General features: G+C 34.9%; 1 protein-coding gene across 1 annotated transcript; it reads right to left on the bottom strand.

Annotated features, from left to right (window-relative positions):
- Positions 1–1,621: 1,621 nt before the first annotated feature.
- On the bottom strand, positions 1,622–18,013 carry Spesp1 (sperm equatorial segment protein 1). The gene is made up of 2 exons (XM_071608426.1): positions 17,821–18,013; positions 1,622–4,638 (listed from the first exon to the last, which is right to left on the bottom strand). Exons 1-2 carry the CDS (start codon positions 17,882–17,884, stop codon positions 3,575–3,577), a joined length of 1,128 nt encoding a protein of 375 aa, XP_071464527.1. The 5' UTR covers positions 17,885–18,013; the 3' UTR covers positions 1,622–3,574.
- Between the last annotated feature and the right edge of the window lie 621 nt (positions 18,014–18,634).

Here is an 18,634-nt window from a genome sequence, read left to right as displayed (position 1 = left end):
AAACTTAATAGAAGAAAATAATAAAGATTAAAGGTAAAAAAAAATAGAAAAAAGTAGAATTAAACCAAAAATTGAGAGAGGATTCAAGAAATTAAAATCAGATTTAAAAAATGGGATACATTACAGCAATACAAAGTATTATGAGAATATTATATGAACCATCGTATGTCAACAAATTGGATATCATGAAATCTAGGACAAATTTCTAGAAAGAGAAAAGCTATCAAAACTGACCAGGAAGAAATAGAAAATGTTGGCATTTTCAATGTGAATTACTGTATCTGTGATTACATCATTATATTTTTGTGAGTTGAATCTAGTATTTGTTCCTTCCTATATGTTCAATCTTGTTCACCTCAATGTAGAACTAGGAATGCTATAATATGTAGTCAGAGGACTACTAGACAAAAACTACATGTTTTAATTCTTCCAGTTCTTCTTTAAAAATAAAGTTGAAAATTGGCATATACGTAGTCTATTAAAAAATTAATCAACATGTTCAGTTTTTCAAAGATCTTCATTTAGGCTGGGCACAGTGGCTGGTACATGTAATCCCAGATAGATAGATAGGAGGCTGAGATGGAAGGATCACTTGAACTCAAGAGTTTAGGGCCAGCCTGAGTAACATAGAAAGATACTTTTTAAAAAATATATGTCTTTATTTAGTAGATATTAGAAGGTTACTTAAAAAGAACTTAGATTTCATGAGTCAGATATTTTAATACAGATGAAGGCAAGATTTTTATTCAAAAATAACTTTCTCTAAGTAAAGGATTAGAGGTTTCATTATGAGCAATTTTTAAATATTATGAGATTTAAAATAACTAGTAGTTTTTCTTATTGCATGAAATCAATTAAAAGTTGGCTTTAACTCAAAACACTGTAACCCACCAAAACATGAACATATAAAAGAGTATTTTACAATGCTTTAATACATTGTAAACATTTTCTCAAAGAGTTTTAAACACTCTAGCAGACCAAAGATACTTTGAATGTTCTCTAATTACTTCATATTGCACTAGTATTATGTAATCAGACAAAGTCTCTAAAACTGCAAGTAACATAAAGCTACTACTTAAGTGTTTAATTGTGTATTAGACCCTTCATATGTTATCCCTTTCAAACCTTTTAGCTCATTCTCAACTGATATCCTCCTTTTCTACATCATTGGAAAAATGATAGTAGCTACAATCTGGAATTTTCTCACTTGTTTTTACCAAACCTATAAGCCCATTCTTATCTGAATCTTTTCTTCCTCCTTCCCTATTATTCTACCCTCTCTCAGTCTGATGAAGGCTCTCTAGATCAAACTACCCATTTACAGAAAATAGAGAGGACTAGAGAATCTGCTACAGTACTATGCAATCAGCACAATCCATCCTCCAGGAAACAGGACAAATGTAGCCCCCCCCCCCCCCAATAAACTTCAAAGGCGGGGGAAGAAGTGGGAAAGGATATTTGTAGATTAAAAGAGATTTACAAGTCAAATCAACAAATCTCAATGTGTGAAATTTATTTGTTCTTGAGTCATACAAAGAAACTCCAAATTTCCAATTTAACTTTTAAAATTTAAACACTGACTAGATAGTTGATAATAAAAATAATTTTTATATGTGATTATACTGTTATATGTATTCTAAAAAGCTTATAGAGATTCATATCATTATATTTAGAGATGAAATGATTAAAGTATTTGGGATTTAATTCAGCATACAGGAAGAGAGCAAAGCAGCAGAGGTATAGATGACAGAAAACTGGCCAATAGTACATATTATTGAAACAGAATGATGGGTATATGGGTCCATTATATCATTATTTACTTTTGCAAATGTTTGAAATTTTTAATAGTAAAATCATGTTTAAAATAAACAACAGTAAATAGTGTTTTATGAAATAAAACCTACATATTCCTTTTTATAATACAGCTAGTGGCAATTATTTTTGAACCCCACTACTCCCTCAGTCACACATGTCCATTTAATCACCAAATTCTACTGATTTTTTTTTTTTTTTTTTGTGGTTCTGGGGATAGAACTCAGTGCCTTGTGCATGTGACACAAGCACTCTACCAACTGAGCTATATCCCCAGCCCCTTGATTCTTCTTTTAATTGCTGCTTCTTTCCATCTACTCCAGCTAAATTTGGCCTGTGCACAAAGCATGACTATTTTTGACTACTTCTAAAATTAGCCAGTTTTTAAAAAATAAACAAAAGTATTTGATCATACTAGTTCTTCACTTAAAATCCACTAATAGATTCTCATTGATCATAGGAGAAAGGCTAAAATATCTAACATGCATACAAGGCCCTGCAGGGTCTACTCTGACCCTGTGTATATCCCACTCCATTTCAGGATGCTCTCCCAAGATGCATCCCCATACTCCAAGTACTTTTTGAACCTGCCACACTCATTCTCAGGCCGGAGCTTTCACCTGCACTCATCCCACGCCTTGGAATGCTCCCTTAACCTAACGGGTAAACACACCCTCTACTTTCGACTTTACCTTAAATACCTCTTTTCCCAGAGTAACTTTACAATTATTCTTGGTTTAGATGAGGTCAAATATCTTACCTTCATAATAACTTGCCACAACTGAAATTTTCAAGTTGTTGAAATTATTTGCTTAATATTTATATTTCCTGCTATAATGTAATCTCAAAGAGAGAAGGAAATAGGTCTTCATTATTATATCTCCAAAGTCTAGCAATTTACCCTATTAGAAAATCAATAAATTTTGATTAAACCACAAATGACTAGCTAGATGAAGGAATAAGTATATGAATTTGAATTAATACTGGTCAAATAATGAAACAATTACCTGCACCATAATAATACTATGACCTCAACAGTTGACCTCAACGATGTCAATCATACTTCCTGACAAAACATTTGCAAAGCTTTGATGTGTTTGTACACAAATAAGCCAATACAGAAAATAAGTCAAAATTACTTCATTACAAATTTCAGGTCCCTCATTGATACTCCAAAAGCACTTGATGACAAAAAAACAGGGATGGGTCTTATACCATTTTTCAAAGGAGGCACATATATGTCCAAATAAAAGTAATTCTGATATGTGTCCCAACTGTGCTATCCAGAAAGAAAACTGAGATTCTCTGAATTACTCCCTGAAAGAGCAATAAAAACCATATACATAAAATTATTTCAAACTAGCTACATATGGAGTGTAGTCACAACTCATAAAATGGGTGAATTTAGCTAATCTATTCAAGTAAAATCAATGATTCTTTTTTTTTACAGCAGTGCTGGGGGATTAAACCCAGGGCCTCAGACATATGATAGGCAGTGCTGCACCACTGAGCTACATCCCCAACTTCAATGTTTTAAAAATTAGATCTTCTTAGCTTTTTTAATTAATGAGAAAAAAACTACAAACTCCTGAACCAAATTTTTATTTTAAATTATTAGATTTCTATGCATATGAAAAATTTTAGAACATGTCATATAAAGATGTTAGTGCATTAAATTATAATAAAAATATTTTAAAACAACTTTTGAAATCACTAATATGCTTATTTTCCTGTGAAAGAATACAGTTTGCTTAAACCAACTTTATCGTGGAATATCAAGTAGGTTTAACATTTTTATATTATTGCTTAATAACTTCTTAATAAGATTTTGAGTTTCTACTTGACCTGCACATAATATATTTTTCAATGTACTGAATACTGTATTAGCCCTTTCTCTCATCTCAGCTGGAACATATTTAATATCTAAATATTCCGGTAATTTAGATCTAGAATTATACAGCGTATTAATAACAGTTTCAATGTCAACAATTTGATTACTGGTTCGTCCTTGTGCCAATGCCTCGGATGTATACATTTTTTCTAATCTATATTCTGCTGCTTCTGCTAGAGCAAGGCTTCGTTTCAGGAGCTCTTTAGAGGCTTTAATATACTCTTTATATTCTGGATTATTGCTGTCACCAGGAGGTGCCTGTTGCATTTGTGCATATATTTCTGAAATTTTTCTCAAAATGATATCATTACGCATATTGTCTGAGTGTTGTTCATATATTGGGAATTTAAATCTGCTTGATGCAGAGTCATCTGAGAGCTGAGGAACATCTTCTGAATCTGTCCACAGGTACATTTGAGATCTGCTGGTAGAACTGAGAGTTGTAAATGGAGATAGTTTGGCAGTAGATGATGTGGCAGTAGATAATTGTGTAATACTTGGTGACAACGTTGAGGCCCGGCTGTGTTTTGTAACTGTCACTGTCTCTGGCTCTGGCTCTGGCTCTGGCTCTGGTTCTTCTTTTTCAATATAAGGTTCTTCCGCACGTAAAACAACAGAAACATTGTTTGGTCTGATTGACCAGAATGGTGTATTTTCAGTCATTAGTTTCTTCCCTACTCCCGGTGATGTGAAGTCTCTAGTAGAGAAAGGAGTACTTCCTGCACTAACATCCTTGATTAAAACATTATTCTCAGTTGACGGTGTAACTGTCTCCTCAGATTTTGACCTCTTTGATCCTATAGAATAAAGATTTTTTGGAGACTTTGATTTTTCCTCAGGGCCTGGTTCCCTAGTGGGAACACTTAGTATTAGGTTCTCTAAAACTTGTACGTAATGATTCAAGTTTTGTTCTTCATCACGAGACACAGTAATGCCTTGAAGAAAAAAAAATTAATAATAAAATTTATTATAAATGATACAATGACAGAATCTACTGAACTCAGTTTATCTCCTATGCTGTCACTTAAATTTGAAATAAAGAACCAATAAACAAAGCATCTTACTCTAACTTAAAATTATTTTTATCAGGTTCTTATTAAAATGAATGGGCAAGATTAGTGCAAAAATCACATTAACAGTATTCTTTATATTTTTTTGCATATTTTTTCAATGTCGATTAACCTTTGTTTTATTCATTTATCTATATGAGGTGCTGAGAATCGAACCCAGTACCTCACATATGCTAGGCAAGTGCTGTACCCTGGGCCATAACCCAGCCCAAATTCTTTATATCTTTTTACATTTATTCTTTCATGTAACTTATGATTCAATAGGCAACTTACTAAATAAAAATTTTGGTTATATCCTTCAACCAAGTAGTATGTTCCAATGGGCTCAATATTGACTTACTACAGCCAAATATTAGATTTTTAGGAATTTTTGTGAACCATATGTAAAACATAGGCATAATTAAAAATTAAATTATATTAAAAACAAAGGTAATAATATTAAAAACTCATCACTTCTTAATTTCTTTATTTCATTTTACTATTATATATGCTCTTAGGATTATTTACATCTAGGGTATCAGTAAGATGTACATGCAATATAATGAATTCAGTAAGCACCTATCACTTAATATAATAAACCATTAAAAGTCACATTTTTTTTTTATGTTTTAAGTTTCAAGTAGTTATTGGTGCCCAGGATTGAACCCAGGGGCACTTAACTACTGAGCCACATCATCAGCCCCATTTTATTTTATTTTTTTAATTTTGAGACTGGTCTAAGTTGCTTAAGGCCTTACTAAGTTTCTGAGGTTGGTCTTGAACTTGCAAGCCTCCTTCCTCAGCCTCCTAAGTTGCTGGGATTACAGGTCAAGTAGTTTCTTTTACCTCCTTTATTTTTAATTGACAAAAATATATAAAAGTCATATTTTACAAAGGAAAACAACTTATTTATATATGCTCATGTTTATAAAATATAATGTCCTGAGTGTAGAGTGTTCATAAAGGAAAATACTGAGTAAAATGAATATGTAGTTTTTAAAAAAAAAATTTAATTTTTATGTGGTGCTAAGGATCGAACCCAGGGCCTTGCATATGTGAGGTGAGTGTTCTACCACTGAGCCATAACCCCAACTCCCCCCACCCCCCGAATATGTAGATTAGTGCAGTGAAATTAAAATCCTTGATTGTTATCTTGGTTCTACCATGTTATAGCAGCATGACTTTAGGCAATTACTTAATTTCTCTGAATATTTATTTAAATATAAAATAAAGATACATGTGTTTTTATCTCACAGATAAAAATGAGTTGGATTTTTGAAAACACTTCAAAAGCTATAGAGTACTATAGAAGATATTATTTTTACAAAGGTAACTGCTTATATTCCTTATTTTAAAAAATTTCAAAGTTCCTAGAAAATATAATGTTCCCTAGTAAGATATTCTAAAGTATACTTTGGATCTTATTTAATAGGAAACATGAAGTTTTCCTGTTAAAGACAGGTACACAGTAAGGATACCTAATATCCCATTACTATTTAACATCATTTGGAGGTACTAGTCAATGCAATTCGACAAAGGAAAATGTCTGGAGGCATAAGAATTCAGAAGAAAGAGGTAAAACTATCTTTATACACAGATGACATAAATCTAACAGTATAAAAATCAATTAAAAATTACTATAATAAAGATAATTCAGTAAAGTAGCAAGTTATAAAAACCAATATACAAATGTTAACCAGTTAGAAGATAAAATGAGAGAGAAGTTTCCATTTACATAACAAAAAAAGAAACAAAACATCTAATCATTAAATTGTAAAAGACATGCCCAAAACCTAGTGTGGCATTGCAAGAAGCTAAATTCATGAACATCTAAAGATAATAGGAACTGATACCTAGAATCTGAAAGAAGAGTCTTTCCAGAAGTGATTATCCTGGATTATCTGGATAGACTTTAAATCCAATCAGAAATGTCTTTCTGAGAGACACACAGATTTGAGAGAGAAAAATATATGGGAACGTGGAGGAATAGGTAGAAATAAAAGTGATGTGGCCACAAGTCAAAGAATGCTGGCAGCCACCAGAAATTGGAAGAGACAAGAATTATATTCCTGGGCTGGGGCTGGGGCTCAGCGGTAGCACACTTGCCTAGCATGTGTGAGGCACTGGGTTCGATTCTCAGCATCATGTATGAATAAATAAAATAAAGGTCTATCAACAACTACAAAAATATTAAAAAAAAAAAAAAGAATTATATTCCCTAGAGCTTCCCCAGGGAGGATGACCCTACCTACATACTTTGCTTTGGGTTTAGTGACTCATTTCAGATTACTGGCCTCCAGAATGAGAGAATAAATTTCTGTTGTTTGGAAGCAACAAGTTTGTGGTAATTTATTACATTAGCCATAGCAATATATATAATATAGGAAAATATTAAACTTATGAAATACATAATATAAACATCAACAAATGAAAGATATATCATGCCTTTAGTAAGAAGGCTCAACATCATAAAGATGCTTAGACATGACATAATCTGATAATTTATATATTTTATATGCTTCTAATTTTAAAAATCACGGGAATTTTTTTCTAGAGTTACACAAATTAATTTTAAAGTTCATTTTGAAGAATAAATAATAACCAGGAAAACAGGCCTTGCCAGATATTAAAATCTGATATTAAAATATTACAAAGCTTTTATTATAAAAACAGTATTAGCATTGGCACATGAACAGATTAATAAATGGAACAAAAAAGAAAATACAGAAGTAGACCCAAATGCATATGTAAAAATAACTCAAGGTCAGGGAAGGTTTCAGTTTATAAATTATTCCAGTTAGTAAATGAAGAAATCATTTATAACATGATCACTTTGTAGTTATTTTCTATGACTGCTATTATTACAAAGATACACAATCAAAACACTATGTGCTTCCTGAAAGAACACAATATCATCTATGAGGTATTTTTTCAAAAGAAAAAGGCAAAGTCAAACCTGATTCCAATGGACCTCGCTAGATCTAACCAATATATGAAAAATATACACGACAACAAAATAAGATATGAAACTCTCCATGGGGATATAATCTGCAAAATCTAGATTGTGGGAAACTATAAAGCATTTGATCCAGTTTTTTCAACAACTAAATTGCAAAAGGAAAGGAGGTGGAGGATTATTAACAAGGATATCAATAAATTAAATGCATGATTCTTATACCAATACCATTCCAGTCAAATCAACTGGAAATAAAGAGAAAGATAATGAGAAAAGTTCTGACCAGATATTTGATATTAAGGAATCAGTATCTTTTTAGATACAAAATTGCATTGTTTCTATGTTTTGTTAAGTGTTATAAGGGGAATTAGGAAAGAGAATAAGGAAGGAAAGAGGAAAACAATGTGGATGGAGATACTATTGATATAAGATTAATCATGACTTAACAATAGTTGAAGCTGTTTATAGATGTATAGAGATTTTGTACTGTTCCATCTATTTGTGGGTATATTTAAATTTTTTATACTACAGTGGTTTTTAAAATCTTTTTGGGAAATATTTCAATTATGAAAAACCAAAGCAAATAGCAAATCATAAGCAAATTTAAAATGTACAACCAGCAGAGGTTTAGTTGCCATTAAGGAGACACTGCCATTATAAGTCTACTAAAAGCTAGATTTCCAAATAATTTTAACTTTTCATTTCTTAGTGTAAATAATATACCCAGGTAGTCATTAGACAAGTTAGGGTGTCAAAAGACAGGAAATACTAGCTCATTCCTAAAAAAAAAAAAAAAAAAAAACAACTTGACATACTCATTAGCTCCTTCTACTGTTACTCAGGCAACACCCAAAAGCCTGTTCATGGCTACCTAGCAACAGAGAACCCTTCCTCCTACCTTGGTTTTCTTCCCTTTGTAATGCCTTTGTCTCCGCATTGATCTATTCTCATACTTATCTCCACACACTTCCCACCTCCTGTTTTTGTCCCCCCTAAAACATCTACATATGTCACATTGACTTTCTCAGTTATACTAATCATAACTGTTCTTGGAAATCAATCTGATATTTATAAAAATTTCTGCAGATAAGGGTGTAAAAGATAGCCTCAAATATCCTTACAGACAGACCTGGTCACAGTGAAAACCTGCTTTTCTCCATATGTCAGGAAGTGCTAGGAAGCTAAACAAAATTCAAATTCTTACAAAAAACAGACTACCCTGATAAAAGTTGGATTATTTTACCTCAAATATTTGTAGTCTACAATGGTATAATACCTTCTCTATTTTTACCAGTTAGGGAGCTAAGCAAATAGCAATGTCCCATAATGTGGCTAAAGTAAGAATCTCTTCCAGCTTCAGACATCAGGATGTCTCTCTCCAATGCCTTCTGTAGCAAGATGGCTAACTGCTAAGCAGACTCAAGGTTTTGCCAGAATTTCATTTGTGGGGCTAACCTGAGCTTAAGTTGCCTGCACTTCTCTTCTTCAAATAGTACAAGGAGAATTAGCCACATAACCGAAATAACAGGACAGTAAACAAAACTGTACTAACAATTGTAGAAACAAATGTAGCAGGAAATCTGAAGGGGAAATTGGAAGACAGTGATTAAAAAGATCATAATAGCTCTCACTGAGTAATTAGTATGTGCAGGCACTACATTAAGGACTTTGAGTGTGAGGAGTGTTTTGATAAAGAGGAAAAGGAAGATACTTAGGATAAATAATGTGCCTAAGATTATATTCAACAAGTAAGCAGTAAGGATGGGATTTCAATATAAGCTGTCTCACTCCAAAGCAGGTACACATAATATCTGGACAATGTTGTCATAAAGAAATGCCACAAGAATGCTAGAAAGCAGTAAGATTATGGTAATAAAAACCATCCTTCAGGAATACATCTCTATTTTAAAATACATGTGAATATTAAGATCAATAATTCAAAATTTTGCCCTATTGTCAAAAATGCATTCTTTATATACATCAAGATATATCTAGAAATATTGAAGATAATCCAAATATAATGTTTTCTTACTACAAAATATGAGTGAGAATGGACAGTCAATGACTTAAAAAGAATAAATCCACTTCATACAAAGGTAAAAGGCAAGTTAATTACTTTTGAATTTATTCTGAGGAAACTAAGAACATAAGTTCTTTTTTAGATAAACTCAGTTTTGTAAGTATCATAAATTTAGAAAATTGTTGTCCTTCATATTTCTGTGCTAGATTTCAAACATTTGTACACATTAAAATATCATGCTTGTAAACTAATTGAGGCTAGTAATATTTTCTTTGGTTACACTGGTTACACAGGGGTGAACTATTGTTTCATTAAGCTATACCTTGAGTTTTGTGTGTCTTGCATACTTAATATGTTATGCTATAATTTTGTTTGCATTACAGTAACTCTGTTTTCCATTATAGTTACATCATTGTAGTTAAAAACAAAGACACCTGTTTTTTAACGAACTAAAGTTTACAAAAACTTAGTTTTGCCCGCAACTCAGAAGGCTGACACAGGAGAATTGCAAGTTCAAAGCCAGCCTCAGCAAAGGCAAGGTGCTAAGTAACTCAGTGAGACTCCTATCTCTAAATAAAATACAAAATAGGGCTGGCTTTATATACTTTATATCAAAACTGCAAAATAATATAGACCAAAGCATTAAAAATCAAATTCCAATATATCTTGACCAAAATTAAAACAGGTCATCATATAATTCTCTTATATGCTCTAATTAATTATTTTGTTCATTTTCAAAACACATTGCCTCTTCCAAAAGCCCCTAATGAAACGGTTTAAAAAGAACATATTTGGGTTTCTGCGTCCATGAGGATAGAGAACATGTAGTTGTTCCCCTCTGCTTCTGCTGACATAGTTAAAAATGCTGGTTATTAAACATAAAGCAACCATATGAAAGTTGCTAAGAGAAAAACAAATCACTGGGGTCTTCAGGACAACCAAAATGACACATTTTTCTCTGGGTTTTCTGTTTGCCACATATGTCCCACACTGGGGCCTAGAGAGTTTAGCAACCAAGAAATAGCAATGTGCACAGATGTTAAAGACATAAAAGAGAAAGAAGGTGGTTCAAGATAATCCTGCTATCTCTGTAACTAAATGTCCAGGAAGGGGCAGACTAGCAAGACAGAACATCTTTTAGATCATAACTGCAATGCTCCAGTCAAGTAACAGAGAAAACTGCAGCATTACTCCCATCAGCAAAGGCTAGTAAATGGTGGGGTTCCACCCTCATGGGGCTGTTACAAGATGCTCCAACCCACTTCCCTTATCCCATAAGTACTGCTGCCAAGTAGAAGTTAATACCTTCTCTCCCAATAGAGAAGGCCAAATGAGGAGCTCAGACTTTCATCTTCACCCTATGAAAACAAGGCAAAACCATTCTTCCCCTGCCAAAGCGGGCAAGAGGCCTATTTAAATCAAACCCAAAGATTTAAATACAATCTAGAGTCAACACAATATAATAACTAAACATACAGGCTTAAATTTTTAAAAAATCAGTTTTCACACCAAAAACCAAGAAAATCTAATTTTGAATTAAAAAAAAAAAAAAAAAAAAAAACAGATGCCAATACTGAAGCAACACAGAAGTTAGAATTATCCATCTTGGATTTTAAAGCAACCATCATAAAAATGCCTCAACAAAGGCTGGGCGCAGTGTCATAGCCTGTAATCACAGCAGCTTTGGAAGCTGAGGCAGGAGAATCAATAGTTCAAAGCCAGCCTCAGCAACTTAGTGAGGCCCTAAGCAACTCAGTAAGACCCTGTCTCTAAATAAAATACAAAAAAGGGCTGGGGATGTGGCAGTGGTTAATTGCCCCTGAGTTCAATCCTCTAAACAAAAAGGAAAAAAAAAGCATCAACAAGCAATACATACATGCTTGAAACAAATGAAAAATAAAAAATCTCAGCAGAAGAAAAAGAAGAAATAAAGAAGAACCACACTGATAATTTAGAATAGAAAAACACAGTAACTGAAATGGAAAAAATCTCAGTGGGTAGGCTCCTCAGATGAAAGAGTGGAGTGGAAGACAGAATGATGGCAATTACGGGATAGAAAGAACAGAGAAAAAGAGGGGTGGGGGTGATGAACACAGCCTCAAGAACTTGTGAAAGTATAACCAAAAAAAAACTAACATTGGTGTGATTGGAGTCTTAGAGGAAAGGAGGAAAAAAGGGTGGGCCTCAAAATACATTCAAAGAAACAATGGCTAAACATTTCCCAAATTTGGCCAATATAGGAACTTATAGATTCAAGAAGCTGAAAACCAAACACAAAGAAAAAAAAATCTTAAAAGCAGCAAGAGAGATGGGGAAAAATGATTTGACAATTCTTATCAGAAATCCTGAGGATAGGAAGGAAATAATGTATTTTTCAAGTGCTGACCAAAAAAGGCCCAGCAATGCAGAATTCCATATTAAGGAAAAACATCCTTCAAGAATGAAAGGATCATTCACTGTCAGACAAGGAGAAATTAAGAGAAGTCGTTACCAGAAGACATACCTTAAAAGACTAGCTAAATGAAGTTTGCCAAGCAAATGGTAAAAGAAGAAATCCTGGAAGACTAGAAAGGAAGAAAGAGTAACAGAAAGAGGAAAAATATGGGTAAATACTCCCTTTGCCTCTTGAATTTTCCAAATGATGTCTGACAGCTGAAGCAAGTAGTATGTACCACTCCGATGTGGTTCTGTCAAATGGAATTAAAAAAAAAAAAAAAAGATATCCCTTAATATAAAATGGATACTGATAATGTGCTTTAATACAATTTATGTTTTAAAAACTAAGGTTTAAAGCCAAATAATATTGTTAATTTAAAAATGGATTGATATAGGAATAAATATCTGGTAAGTTAAAGGTAGGAGCAAAATGTAGCATATAATAGGAGGAAACTTGGTAGTTCAGTAAAGAGGAAAAGATGAATTTTAAAACATTCAAATAAAGACAAAAACGTTAAAGTTCCATGGAATACGTCTGGTCTTTGTGCTTTAAGAACTCTTTATTTTTCATTTTGTCCTTGGGCTATAACTTTAACATGGCAACTGGTGATTACACCCAAAATTTAACCAGGAATTCTTGATGCTCATTTGTTAAAGATTCAAATATAAACAAGATTTCTATTTCCACAAGAAAGGAAAAACAATGTCTTTATCCATAAAGAACTTAAGTATATAAAACTTAAAATATAAACCCAAGCATAGATGGTACAGATTCTGGCTATGCAGAGTTATGTCCTTAACTCTGGAGAAAAAATTGCTTATATTTTCCATCCAGGTCATATAAATGGACTCACAAAGAATAGAATTCCTTTATTTTACAGCAATTAAATGCTGCAAGTAAAAACTAATACCTGAAAACTGTCACCATGTAAGAATTCCAGTTAAAACATGAACATCCATCAAATTAAAATAAACTTAAATAACTTAAATATTTCCAATACTAATCAAAGTAGGAATAACTGCTTCATTAGGAGGATGTACTCAATTCATTAGGAGGATGTACTCAAAAAGAATGGTCAAAAGAGCTGGGTTGTAGCTCAGTGGTAAAGTGTTTACCTAGCGTGTGTGAGACTACAGTTCAATTTCTAGCCTGTAAGCTCACACACACAAGCACCACACAGAGAATGGTCACAAAAGGAAACATAATATACATTATATATGTTATTCATCCAGCATTTTCCCTGTAAATTATTTAGTTTTGTGCTGATAGACAAAAAACAAGGAGACAGCTGAACAAGGAATTATGTTCAGATTACTCAAGTGTTCCATTTAAAGAAATGTAACTTCACGGTTTTGCACTTCCTGGTATTTATGTTATTGGGTTCACACTAAATATGGGCTTGCCCTATGTGACTTGTCTTGGCCTATAGGACACTACCAAGTCCAACACCAATGGGCTTGATAAAATGTTTTCATATTGTGGCTTACAAAGATTCCTCTTGGAAGCCAGCTAATGTGAAACCTAGGCTAGATAGTGAAAGACAAGAAGTCATGGAGAGAAAGACCTTGAAAGACAAAAAGCCATCTTGGGTCTCTCAACCCAACTGAGTGTTCAACTGAATGGAGCCATATGAGTGACCGCAGCTATACCAAATGAAGCAGAATTGCCCATCTGAGCCTAGTCAACTCATACAATCATGAAAAATGATAAATGTGGGGGAAGTCTTTCATGTTACCATAGGTAACCAAAATAGTTTTATTAAATTTGTTTTTTAAAAAGGAATTAAAGTTTGGTTTGGGTGAAGAGTTAAAAATGAAAAACTTTATCCTATGTGTAATGTTAAAATATAATGGGAAACAACATAAATTCCTGACCTTAAATTTTATCTCTTTTAGTTCTATTTAACTACAATGACCCAAATAACAATATCATTTCACCACACAAGCCTGTTGTGTCCTAGGTGCTTTGGTCTTTAATATCACATTGTACTATATTTCCTTGGAAGCATGACTAATTCCATTCAGAGCAGGGGAGATACAAAGTGGGACAATCAGTTAATGTCACAAAATAAGAAATCTTTAAAAATATATGGGACCTTGTGTACATCCACAATACTGGGCAGCTAATAAGATATATTTCCATGCTTATATAAATATATCAAAATAGATTCTACTATCATGCATAACTAAAAAAGGAACAAATAAAAATAAATAAAATAAAATATATGGGATCCTACCAAAGGAATAGAGAAAGCAGATTGCAGCAGCTCCACCATATCAAGGCATGAATATTTAGCCTCAGAAAAAAAAATTAAATAAAATAACTTGTTTTAAAAAGTCACAAATACATAATGATCCTAAAAAAGAAAATATTTTCTTTTCAAACAACTTGTATTATACCTCTTTTATTCATATAGTGAAATTGTTGCTTAATTTTAAATTTTACATACATTATAAGGAGATTAAAGTATCTCCATTTAAGGGCTAAAATGATCAAAAGAACAAAAAGACAGAACATTTTCCCCCATTAAAACATTAATGGATAGGCTAATGAAACTTCCTCCTTCTCCCCTAAGGCCTTTCTGGACATTCACCAATTAGAGGACAAGCTCATTATCTCAAACATTAGGAAGTGTGTCAGTACATTCCATTCATAGGTTTGGGAGACCTTCCTGAGTGTCTTAGCCTTGAGCACTGAAAAGATGTAAAGTGAACCTCCAGCATTAAAAACCAAGTGAATTTTACCTTTAGAGTGTACTTAAAATAAATGTTTTCTCTCAGTGTATTTAGTGATAGATTTTAACAATTATTGCTAGTTGCCTCCTTAATATTTCCCTTGCCTTGTTTGGCTCATTAGGGCAAAGGACAAGGATGAAGGTCAAAGACTCACATACTGCACTTCCTTTTAATATCAATCTAAAGAAGCAAGTTAAGAGGTTTTGCCACTCTAAACTGACACCTACCATTAACTCTATTTTTGCTGATCTATATGAAGAGATGCCTAGAAAAAACAATTTACTCATGAAAATTAAAAAAATATCTCCCCCAAACTACTATTTCACAGTCTTGTATGTGTAGCTTCAGGCCCTTAATTTAGTGACTTGAAATTTTAAAAAGCAAATTATATAATTTTAGTAATAGTTAATATTAGGTAGTAAAGCAAATCACAGTGAAAACACATTAAAGAGGAATGATTTTTAAATTAGAAAATATTTCAAACTAAAACTGAAAAATCAGATATAAGAAATTAATTTAATGTATAAAAATTAAGTATACAGGATATTTACCCAGCACCATCAGGATGTGTGTATATGTAGGAAAGCATATACCCAAGCCTCATTCATGTCAGGATGAATTTAGATTAAACCAGAACTGAAGTTTTTTTCAACATATATATTTAATATGCCTATGATCTTTGAACTGCAATTTTCATTATAAAAACCTATCTTATCATTGGCATGAAAGAGCATTATTTTATTTGACTTTTTCATCAATAGTTGTTCCAATAGTGGCCATATAAAAGAAGGCTTAATTGATTTAAATCAAACCTAATAACATAAGCCTAGTTTCACTGGTATACTTATTTTTTTAATTAAAAAGAGGGAGAGAGAAAGAATAAGAAAGGAGAAAGTAGTCATGTAATATTACCCTACATAACTTTTTTTTTTATAACTTTATTTTATTTATTGATATTTGGTGCTGAGGATCAAACCCAGGGCCTTGCACATTCGAGGCGAGTGTTCTACAGCTGAGCCATAACCCCAGCCCCTACCCTACATAACTCTTAATCTATTTCTGTAGAAAAGAGGTAAATCACATTTTCCAAGATATCTTCTATGATCTACAATCTGGTTAGTTATTTATTTGTCCTATACTACTTACATATTCAACACAAAATCATTCCTTTTTCTGAGAAATGTCTTCATTTCCTTAACAGCCTTAAAAAATCTTAGCTAGAGGGGTGCAAAGAAAAAGAACAGGCCACAAAATTGTGTAGTTAGGCAGGAGATTGCACTGCATAAAGTGAGTATCCAGGACTGCTGAATAGCAGTGCCAGGCTGTACTGTGTGACAGTTAATGTCACTTTAGTTAAAAATTTCCATATATTTTAGTCAGCTATGACCTACTGCTCTACTACTACCAAAATGCAATAATAGTATTAGTAATAACAATCACCAATTATCCAGAAAAGATAATTATCTTGTGTTTTGCTCATTTATGGCAAAGAAGAAAAATTTTACAAAGATTTTTATTAAAAACAGCTAAAAATCATAAGTGTTACTTGATTTTGGGGGGGATGGCGATACTGGAGATTGAATTTAGGGGGACTTGACCACTGAGCCACATCCCCACACCTATTTTGTATTTTATTTAGGGGCAGGGTCTCACTTATTTGCTTAGCACCTCCCTTTTGCTGAGGCTGGCTTTGAACTTGGGATCCTCCTGCCACAGCCTCCAGAGCTGGATTACAGGCCCATGCCACCAGGCATAAGTGCTAGTTTTAAAGGGCTAATTTTAACTACTAAGACACTTCCTCAAGAACTTTTCCCACTACTATTCATGATAATTTAGGTTGTGTTACATTTTAATTTTTAAATCTAATTTTCAACTACAATCTTTTAACAAGTCTGAAATATAGGTCTGCATACTTAACATGCACTATAAGACTTTTTCACACATACCCCGTTGAGTGAATTTTATTTATTAATTTGGTTAAACCAAACTAACGTTATTAAATACTGCAATGAATTACAGTTCGACTAGATGAGCAGGCCTCACAGTTATTATCTGGAATATCATTATCAGAGACCACACTTAAACACCTCCAGATGTCCCCAAGATGTTGGTAATGTAGAGAAGTCTCAGCACTGCTGAATTTGACCTTACTGGTATTCAGCTCTTGGGGAGGAACAAAAGAGCTCCTCTGGAAGATCTAAGTTAGAATTCTGCTTAGCTAAGGCTTCTCACCCCTTGCACGCCATGACGCACTTTGTGGGAATGAGTTAGTGAGTATTCTAGACGGTAGCCCCCAATCTGCATGCTAACTTTGGTCATCCTTTGACCATTGGGGTCAGACAACCTTTTCTTGTTAAAAGGCGGGGTTGTAATGATTTCCGTCTCTGCAAGCCACACTGTGTGTGTGTGCTACAATCCCTTCACCGCCCTTCCAATGCAGGAAAGCAGAATAACTGCTGCGGTGTCTCATTGAAACTTAATATTTATGAGCAGTGAAATCTGAACTTTTTACTTTTTCACATGTCACATTTATGTTTTGAAATGTCAAGGCCATTCTGGGCAGATCAGACAGACAAAAACAGGCTGGCATCGCAGGGAACGCGTCCTCCTCCCCTGCTGTCTCACCCAGGCGTCTGGAAGAGGCCCAGGGTGGCACAGGGCGAGTCTCCCCGCGGAGGAGGCCACACTCCAAGGGCTCCGCCTGCCCGACAGCGCCTCCCGCACGCTTGCGGTCCCGGGTCCGCCCGGTGGCGACGCGGACGCGAGCAGAGCGACACATCTCGGCGCCGGGCCAGCACCCTGGACATTGGGGCAGGAGGAGTGCCGGACCCGGGAAAAGCAAAAGCCGCACTTCCGATGGCCGAGACCTGGAGGCTGCCTGAGGACCCTCGGGTCGCCGCCGCCTAGGCCGGTCACTCACTCGGAAACGCCGGCGTTGACGAAGGCCATAGCAAAAGCGCGACTAGAAGGACCATGGGCTTCATGGGCGTCGTCCGCAGCACTCCGCCATGCGACGGGAACGTCCTGGGCTACCAGGCCGGGTAGCTCGGGGCCGAAAGGGAAGGGTGTCAGAGACCGACCGTCCCACCTCAGGGCCCGGGGCGCCCCGCAACGGTCGGGTCGTCGCCACCGCTACGTAGCGGCGGCGTGGGGGAGGGGTGGCGCCGAGGTCGGCCCTGCGCGCCCGCCAGTGCGCATGTGCGCGCGGCCTCTGGAGCGGGCGCGGATCGAGGGGTCGTGACGCTGGCCGCGCTGCTGCGAGTTCTCACGTGGGGTCACAGCCCTGGCCAAAACCCCGGCCCTGCGCAGGAGGAGCTGTGTGGTGTCTGAGACAACCTGGCAATTAAAAAAAAAAAAAAATAGCGTGAACTGGCTATAATAGAGGGAAGCACCCCGCGCTCCTCAGCGCAGAGGCAGATGTCCTGCTGTCCCTAGGGCTCCAAATGGAGGAGCACCCCAAGAACTGAAGACAGTAACCATAAAGCATCTTTAAAAAATGAAAACAGTTCAGGCTAATTGCATGGGGGGAGGTAGGCAAGTGCATTAAAGACACCTTAAGGGGCTTAGGTAGTTTTGTTGGTTTCTAAGATTGTTTCTTTGATGATGGGGAGGGTGTGACTACAAAAGGGGTCATGAGATAGCTTTGGAGAGTTACAGGCAATGGCGGTGGCCATAAGAATCTATACTTGTGTTAAAATTTTTAGAACTGTACACCAAAAAATACATCTTACTGT

The sequence above is a fragment of the Marmota flaviventris genome, chromosome 2 (genome assembly GCF_047511675.1).
Source record: "Marmota flaviventris isolate mMarFla1 chromosome 2, mMarFla1.hap1, whole genome shotgun sequence".
NCBI classification, from domain to species: domain Eukaryota; kingdom Metazoa; phylum Chordata; class Mammalia; order Rodentia; family Sciuridae; genus Marmota; species Marmota flaviventris.
This window is presented reverse-complemented; position numbering and strand designations above follow the sequence as displayed.

Excerpts from the sequence above, each read along its gene's own strand:
- Spesp1 (XM_071608426.1), bottom strand. The coding sequence starts at position 17,884 with ATGAAGCCCATGGTCCTTCTAGTCGCGCTTTTGCTATGGCCTTCGTCA. Across the intron at positions 4,639-17,820 it reads GTCAACGCCGGCGTTTCCGA|GCATTACTGTGTCTCGTGAT; the intron begins GTGAGTGACCGG and ends TTTTTCTTCAAG.